General features: G+C 56.3%; 1 protein-coding gene across 1 annotated transcript in view; it reads left to right on the forward strand.

The window, feature by feature from the left end:
* CAMKK1 (calcium/calmodulin dependent protein kinase kinase 1) overlaps positions 1 to 8688 on the forward strand; it is a 30154-nt gene extending 21466 nt beyond the window's left edge. Inside the window, exons 13-16 of the mRNA XM_055576876.1 lie at positions 1087 to 1174; positions 1387 to 1515; positions 3877 to 3980; positions 6242 to 8688. Coding sequence (XP_055432851.1) covers positions 1087 to 1174; positions 1387 to 1515; positions 3877 to 3980; positions 6242 to 6314 — 394 coding nt within the window. The 3' untranslated portion in view covers positions 6315 to 8688. The remainder of the gene's footprint in view (positions 1 to 1086; positions 1175 to 1386; positions 1516 to 3876; positions 3981 to 6241) is intronic.

Genomic DNA, 8688 nt, shown 5'->3' on the forward strand with positions numbered 1-8688 from the left:
GCCTGAAGCCTGGGCAGAGCCGGTCGAAGCTGATGTGGGCTGAGCCCTGTGCCCTTCCCCACGAGCCTTGGCCCTGCCGCACTCTTGGTGCGGGGTCGGGGTGGGGAGTGAGGTGAGGTGATGCAGGGCTTGGTTTCCTTCTCTGTCCAGTAGGTATCCTCCTGGCTGCCTCCCTGGTGGATGAAAGGAGAAGATGGGGGTGGGGTGAGTGGGGCTGAAGGCCCCCTGGAGTCTCATAAAGCGACTCTTCTCACATTATCCTCATCATCTCTGCCCTCTGCGGGCGGGTGTCCAACACCCACGGGAGCCTGTTTGTGTGTCTGTGACCTCTGCCCCCTGAGGGTGACTGCTTTACGTTGTACTCAGGGGAGAAGGATATCCGTACCCTTGTTCTGAAACTCTCTCCTTCCACCTTGGTGCCTCGGGGGCATCCCTCCTGTCCTGCTCTCTGAGACCTGAGGGTCAGCAGTGTTTCTGCCCTGTGTGTGGGTGCTCAGTCATGTCTGATTCTTTGTGACCCCATGGATTGTAGCCCGCCAGGTTCCTCTGTCCATGGAATCTTCCAGGAATACTGGAGTGGGTGGCCATTTCTTTTTTTTTTAATATAAATTTATTTATTTTAATTGGAGGCTAATTACTTTACAATATTGTATTGGATTTGCCATACATCAACACGAATCCGCCACGGGTGCACACGTGTTCCCCATCCTGAACCCCCTTCCCACCTCCCTCCCCATACCATCCCTCTGGGTCATCCCAGTGCACCAGCCCTGAGCATCCTGTATCATGCATCAAACCTGGACTGGCGGTCCGTTTCACATATGATACTATACATGTTTCAATGCCATTCTCCCAAATCATCCCACCCTCGCCCTCTCCCACAGAGTCCAAAAGACTTACTCCGGGGGATCTTTCTGACTCAGGGATTGAACCCGCATCTCTGGCATCTCCTGCATTGGCAGGCGGGTTCTTTACCACCGAGCCATGTGTCAATTCAGGGAAGCCCAGAGCAGGGTAGGGTGGAAAGGCGGGAAGGAAAGGACCATCAGCTGTCTCTCCCTCGTCTCCTTCCTTCCTCTTCTTTAGGCCAAAGGTCAGCGAAGAGCTCAAGGACTTAATCCTGAAGATGCTAGACAAGAACCCTGAAACGAGAATTGGGGTGCCAGACATCAAGGTTGGGAAGCAGAGGTGCTGGGCTGGGCTGGGCCGCAGAATGCAGGCCTTGGTTTCCCCATTTGAGGAGCCTTACACTGGAGGCATGTGTGTGCTGGGTTGGGGCTTGTGGCCTTTGGACCCTCAAGGGGACTGCTGGTGGAATGCCCAGGTCCTTTGCTGGCCAGTGTCTATCACCGGTGGCCCTGACCCTCCCTATCCTCTCCTCCACAGTTGCACCCCTGGGTGACCAAGAATGGGGAGGAGCCCCTTCCCTCGGAGGAGGAGCACTGCAGCATGGTGGAGGTGACAGAGGAGGAGGTGAAGAACTCGGTCAGGCTCATACCCAGCTGGACCACGGTGGTAAGTGGATGGGGGCAGAAGGTGCCAACTCCTGGGAGGGCCTGGCGGCGGGCGTGGGCACCACCTGAGACTTGCTCTGTGCTGGGCCCGATGACGGGACCGACGGCTTCCTGGTTGGCCAGCCTGTTTCACCGCAGACCCACAGGAACAAGGTCACGCTATTCAGTCTCATGGTAGGGAGACCAGGAGGCGTGGTGAGGAGAGTGAATGATTTAAATATACTGACCCTTGCTGAGTGTCAACATTCACCACGACTGGAGAAGCATTTCCTTCCTTCCTTCCTAAGGTTTATTGAACTTCTGCTATTTTCCAGGCACTGGACTAGGTGCCAAGGACATGACAGGGGAAAGGCCTCGGATGCCTTTGATTTGGAGAAGTGACCCCGGGGCCCCCGCACGTCAGGCAGACACCACCTGTGTGCTCCCCCTTCTCTCCTGTCAAGTTTTAGATGTTCTCATCCTCCTCTGGACATCTTCCACCTTAACAGTTGGAAGTTATTAACATAGCCCCTGATGGCCATCTGGTTTGTTTTTTTTTTGGTGGGGGGGGGCATGGGACACTGAGAGTCATGGCCTGCCCTGTGCTGAGGTTTCGGGGTGAGTCAGGGTGAGCACGATGCCAGGAGAGCGAGCTGGAGCCTGTGCCGGGGGCGGGGTCTGGTCTGTGCACTTCATGCCTCCCTACTGGGTCCAGGCCCAGCTAGGGCCAGCAGGCTAAAGGTTCCTGAACTCCACAGAGCTCCAGGGCTGTATGGAATCCCTGGAATTATCAGCTCCTATAGCAAATGGCACCCCACTCCAGTACTCTTGCCTGGAGAATCCCAGGGACGGTGGAGCCTGGTAGGCTGTAGCCCATGGGGTCGCTAAGAGTCGGACACGACTGAGCGACTTCACTTTCACGCATTGGAGAAGGAAATGGCAGCCCACTCCAGTGTTCTTGCCTGGAGAGTCCCAGTGACGGCAGAGCCTGGTGGACTGCTGTCTATGGGGTCGCACGGAGTCGGACATGACTGAAGCGACTTAGCAGCAGCAGCAGCAGCAGCAGCAGCAGCATAGGATCCATACTGCCACATCCCTGGTCTTAGCTACCTTCATCTCTCTCCTGAACCAGTGGAATTGCCTCCCAGCTTGACCCCCTGATTCCACCCTTGCTCCGGTCCCCCTACAGTAAATGCTCAGCTCAGCAGCCAGGGTGGTCTGGTGACCTGGTCACGTCACTTCTCAGCTCAGACCCTGCATGGCCTGCCTGTCCTCCTTTCCCTGCCAACCTCCTCTCTTCCCTCCATTCTCTTGGTTCCAACCATGCACCACGGAAGCTGCTGCCCCAGTGCCTTTGAACATCCTTTCCCTCTGACTGGGACACTCCAGCCCCAGTGTCCACAGAGCCGCTTTCTCACTCCCTCCAGGTCTTCATTCCAGAGTCACCTTGTTGTGAGACGAGACCCTTCCCAGCCCCCTTATCAAAAATTCCATCCTCCTCTTTGTCATACCTTATCCCCCTTCCTTGTTTTATTTTTTCCACCTGAGCCCTTACCACTAATGAACATATGTTCTACTCATCTGTCTTATTTATTGCCTGTCTCTGCAACTAGAATATAAACTCCATGCTGCTGATGCTGCTAAGTCGCGTCAGTCATGTCTGACTCTGTGCGACCCCATAGACAGCAGCCCACCAGGCTCCGCCGTCCCTGGGATTCTCCAGGCAAGAGTACTGGAGTGGGTGCCATTGCCATCTCCGATAAGCTCCATGAGGGCAAGAATATTTGACGCAGTGTGCTCCCTGTGCCTAGAATAGTGTCTGGCATATGTAGGCACTCAATGTAACACTTGTTGATAGAAAGAAGGAAGGAAGAGATGAAGGTAGCCCTGGCGCCATGCACAGGTGTGAGAGTTTATGTGCATGTGGGCAGGGGGGATGGAGCTGTCCTTATAGCGGGAGGAGGGACAAAGTCACAGAGTCAGGGATAGGGGCCTGTCCCCTGTCGACATCCCCCCACTCCACTGCGCAGCCCAAGACAGCCTCTCCTCCATTATCCATCCTTCCTGCGCAGCCAGAAGGCATTTCCTTATTGCACTCCCTGTGCCCTCCGCCTGGTGTTCCAGATCCTTCCTGGTCTGCTACCGGCCTCGGTGTCCCCCATGCACCAGGCTCCTCACCGTTTCCAGAATCCACCCTCAACCACCTTCCCTCCATGCTCTTGCCCTTTCCTCTGCTTGGGATGCTCCTCCTTGTCCTGCCCCAGGAAAGGGAACCTCAGCAGGGCCACCCAGCCGCCTCCCCGTCTGGAAGTCAGAGTGGAGGCTGCCTGTGTGTCTGGGAACCTGGGGGCCTGTGTTCCTCATGCTGACGCATCTTCCCCAGATCCTGGTTAAGTCCATGCTGAGAAAGCGTTCCTTTGGCAACCCATTCGAGCCCCAGGCACGGAGGGAAGAGCGATCCATGTCTGCCCCAGGAAGCTTACTGTCGTAAGTACTGGTGGGCTGAGACCTGCCGGGCGCTCCCTGGGGTGGGGTGGGGGCTGCGGCACATCCCCTCACTCTGAGCATCACTAGGCTGAGCCCCGAGCCTGGGGATTCAGCCAGGCCTCACAACAGGGCCCCACCTGCACCTGTGTTCTCAGCCCCTGGCAGCCTAGTTGAGGTTTCCAGACAGGCCTCAGGTCTGCTCTTTGTAGAAGGCTGGCTTATCTTGGAGGTAGGGACTGCTTCTTCCTGGTCTGGGGGAGTGTTTGCTGCTTTTCTGAGTGGCCTGTGCAATCTCTGGTCATTGCTGAGGCCGTGCGCCCAGTCAGCACTTTGTAAACGCTTATCCAGCAAGTAAGGACAGGCTGGCCGATGACGACGACGGCCAAGAAAAAGGAACCCCCATGGCTGCAGGCTCCCTCCTGAGAGCCAGGCCTGTGCATTCACCACCTCCTGAGAGAGGGCCAAAAAGCAGTTCCCCAAACCTCCGTGAGCCCTGTCCTCAGCACTTCCGCCTTCTTCCACTGAAATAAAAGTCAGTTTGGGGTGCCAGCGAGCCCTGCTGGAGTTTGTGCAGAGACCCGCAGGGAGAAGGCAGTGAGGGGTCCTGGGCCTTGGGGAGCACGCCTTCTCTGAAGAGCATGTGGGGAGGCGCAGCCCCTCCTCCCCGCAGCCCCTTCATAGGCTGCAGGAAGGCGTGCTCCCCAGGGAGGTGAGCAGCAGCCACTGTCCACGTTCCTCGGCCTCTCAGGAAGGGGCAGTTTCGCTTGTGCCATCCAGGGGCCCAGATGTTGGTTTTGTTCATGTAAGGCCACCTTCTTGTAAGTGGGCTCTTCAGACTATTGAGTCCCATCATTGTGGACGAGCTGGTGTCTGCTCCCTGACAGAGGTTTCTCACCCTCAGGGAGGTACCTGTACCAACCTCGGGCCCTCCTCTTGACAAAGGAGGGTTGCAGGTGGGGGCCTGGGAGAGGCCTTGACTGTCCTGAGCTTACCGCCTGTTCCCTGTGAAGTGGCCAGTCCTGGGAGACGGAGTCCTTGTCCTCCTCGGGATCTGCAGGCCACAATGCTGGAACTGGGTTTCGTGTAGGGGACCATATATCTACCATCCAAATGGAGCCACTTTGGAGAGTGAAAGAGAAAGCTATTGCTAATTATGTCCAGACAGCAGACAGAACTAAGACCAGAGGAGCAAACCTGGACATCTGGTCTCTAGCTAAGTGCCTGTGACTCAGCGCCCCCTGGTGGTGGGACAGGCCAGTCACAGGCTAAGGACACATCCAGCCCAGGTCAATGACGGGCACAGGGCTGAATGCCAAGGGTACAACTGAGCAAGGCAGCCATTGTTCTTTTATGGACACGTTAGTGGGGAGACAGGTCAGTTCCTTCATCTGGACTGTGAAAGGATGGGGCTTAACACTTCCTAGATATAAAAATTCTAATTCTGTGACACAGGCTTCCCCAGTGGCTTAGTAAAGAATCTGCCTGCAATGCAGGAGCTGCAGGAGACACAGGTTCAGTCCCTGGGCTGGGAAGATCCCCTGGAGGACATGGCAAGCGATTCCAGTATTCTTGCCTGGATAAGCCCATGGACAGAGGAGCCTGGTGGGCTATGGTGCATAGGGTCACAAAGAGTTGAACATGACTGAAACAGCTTAGCATGTACACATGTCACAGGTTTAGTTTTGAAAAGTAGATTTTACCCCATCAGAGTCCCAACATTTATCCTTGATTGACTCTGTTCTTTATGCTTTGGGATAACTCTATAGTAGAATTAAATGGGATGGATCCTTTTTAAAGATATCAAAACCCATTTATTAATCTTTTTTTTTAAAGGCCCTGGCACGGGGTTGTGGGGTGTGATATCAGGATGATAATAGGAATCTACTGAATATGGGACAGAATCCCAAGACTGATGGGTAGAATCTGTCCTGTGAACAAAGCAAAAGCAAAACCAAAGCCCTCCTACCCTGGACCATGGGGCCTGAGCCAGGCCATGTCTGGTCAGATCTGGCAAGGCTCCAGAAGTCAGGGTGGGAAGTCTAGACTTCCTTTCCAAGCAATAGGGAGCCATGGAGGGTTGTGGGCTGAGACTATGGGTGGGGGAACCAGCAAGGGACCACAATGCAGGGTGGCGAGACTGAGATGAGCTTGGGGGATTTGAGAGATATGGATAAAAATGCCTATGAGTGTGTATGAGCGTGTCCTCCTGCATGCATGTTCTGACCTCTGAGGTCCCTCTGCCCCTGGTGTCCCCTGAACAGGAAAGACGGGTTTGGCGAAGGAGGCAAAAGCCCAGAGCTGCCCGGTGTCCAAGAAGACGAGGCTGCGTCCTGAGCCCCCCGCATGCGCCCAGGGCCGCCCGGCAGCACGCTCATCCCGCGCCTCCAAAGGCCCACCGCCCTCATGCCAACAGCCGACCCTGCCGGCCGGGGGCTAAGGACTGTGGCCCCTCTCCCGGCCCTCCTCCCCCGTCTGCATGACCTCCGCGCGCACGTGTCAGGGGCAGGATCGGAATGTGTGTCACCTGGGGTGTAGGGGGTGGGTAGGGCTCCCACAAGGCCTTTCTCTTCGTCCTGGCTCTCCCTGGCGGGACTCATCCTTTGGGGAAGCTCGGTGCCCGTGGTGCCTTAGAAACCCAGCCGGGCCGGTTGGCAAGGCCCAGGGGCAGGAGGCAGGAAACCAGGAAGGCGAGTGGGAAGCCTGTAGAGGCCAGGTGGGCGTGGCTCAGCGGCCGCACGCTCGAGGAGGGGCGCACGCTGCCCACCTCCGGGGGGCGCTGTCGGAGCCCGTGTCTGCGGAGAATACTGGCGTGGAGGCTCTGAGTCCTTGGTGGGTAGTCCTGGGCCTCGCTGGGGCTGGGGCCAATGTCGGAGAATCCAGATTCCTTTTTATTTTGTTTGTCATCTGGTGGGGGAGGCAGGTGCACAGCCCTGCTTGGGAACACCTAATGAGCTGCGGGTGGTCCCCGGCGTGCCCACCATTCCTTGGCCACCAAGTGGACTGGACTGACCGTCCTGGATCGTATTTCAGCCCTCTCCGCAGAAGGGGCCAAGTTGAGGCTTTGAGCAGAGAGGCCTGAACCAAGAGCATCACTCTTCCCTGCGCCTCCCTCTCTCCCGCGGTGGCTCCCTAGAGCTGCGGCTGCAGAAAGACACGAGGGTTGACATTGACCGAGGGCCCTGGGCTCACATGCCTGTGGGCTTAAAGATGGTAAAGTCACAGAAATCAGATCATCAGCCGGCCTCCCCATCTGGCCCCAGAAGCTGCCCTCACATTCCAGCGCCCAAAGGACCAACTGCCCAGGTTGGAGGCTGCACTAGAGGCCTAACCCTGGTGGGGTGTGCACGCGGGCAGTTGCCCACAGAGAGGTGGGCCTTTTGTTACTGCCTCACCCCGACAGTCGTCATCCTGTCTGCTCAGAGCTGGAGCTGACTTCTCTCTGGGATCAGTGCCTGGCTGGTGGCTCGGCCTTGGACTGACCAAATGCTCAAGAGACTGACCCCCCCAAAGGAAAATAAAGCAGGACTCGGATGCCTGCCCTGAATACATGAGCCAAACAAGGGATTTCAGTCGCCTGCACTGGGTTCGTGTGGCAGGAGTGCTCTGTTGAGAGGAAAGAAGGCGGGGCTGGAGGAACGGTGCCTCCCGCGTGTTCTCTGTGCCTGTGGGTGTACCTCGCTCCTCCGCACACGCGCCCATGTGTGCCCATCTGCTGCACACAGCATGTCTTGCACTGGCAGATGCATCTGTAATATACTTTCTATGTTTATTTAAGGCTCTGAGCAGAATGCGGCCCGTTGTCACTGGGTCCATGTTTCTCCCTGCTCCTTTGCACTAAGTCATTGTAACCCAGGGCTTAAACGATGATTTGGTACTGTTCTTCAGAACACTTTTATGGAGTTCATGGGAGGCCATTCACAGAGCAGCATGTTTTCCTTCAGCATCTGTGTGCTGAGACCTGGAGGGTAGGGGTTTCAAGGACACCTCATCACCACCTTGCAGGCTCACAGTGGGCTTAGCTTCACTGGGGCCCAGCTTCATTGGGGTGGGTCCAGCTTCACTGGGGGTGGGCCCAGCTTCATTGGAGGTGGGCCCAGCTTCATTGGGGTGGACCTAGCTTCATTGGGGGTGGACCCAGCTTCATTGGAGGTGGGCCCAGCTTCACTGGGGGTGGGCCCAGCTTCATTGGAGGTGGGCCCAGCTTCACTGGGGGTGGGCCCAGCTTCATTGAGGTGGGCCCAGCTTCACTGGGGGCGGGCCCAGCTTCATTCGGGGTGGACCCAGCTTCATTGGAGGTGGGTCCAGCTTCACTGGGGGCGGACCCAGCTTCATTGGGGGTGGACCCAGCTTCATTGGGGTTGACCCAACTTCCTCGGGGTGGGCCTATATTCACCCCATTGCTGAGGGTTTTGGTTGGCATCATTGTTTCTGAATGTAGCACAAGGGATGGATAAACTCCATAAGGGTGTTTTAAAAATTAACTTCCCAGGAAGTGAGTTAAAATCAATAAAAGCCCTTTCTTGAGTTTAAAAAAAAAACAACACAGACTTGTATGTACATTTTCTGCACCTGGATGTGTTCTTTCTCACCAGCTGGCTTTGCTACCTTTTCTGCAGGGGTCTGAGTAGGAAAACAGGGGGAGAAACTCTGAGTGTGGAGGAGGCTGGAGGGCTGGAGGGAGGGGTGATTGGGAAGGCAGCTACCTTCC

Source organism: Bubalus kerabau, chromosome 4 (genome assembly GCF_029407905.1).
Source record: "Bubalus kerabau isolate K-KA32 ecotype Philippines breed swamp buffalo chromosome 4, PCC_UOA_SB_1v2, whole genome shotgun sequence".
In the NCBI taxonomy this organism is placed as follows: Eukaryota; Metazoa; Chordata; class Mammalia; order Artiodactyla; family Bovidae; genus Bubalus; species Bubalus kerabau.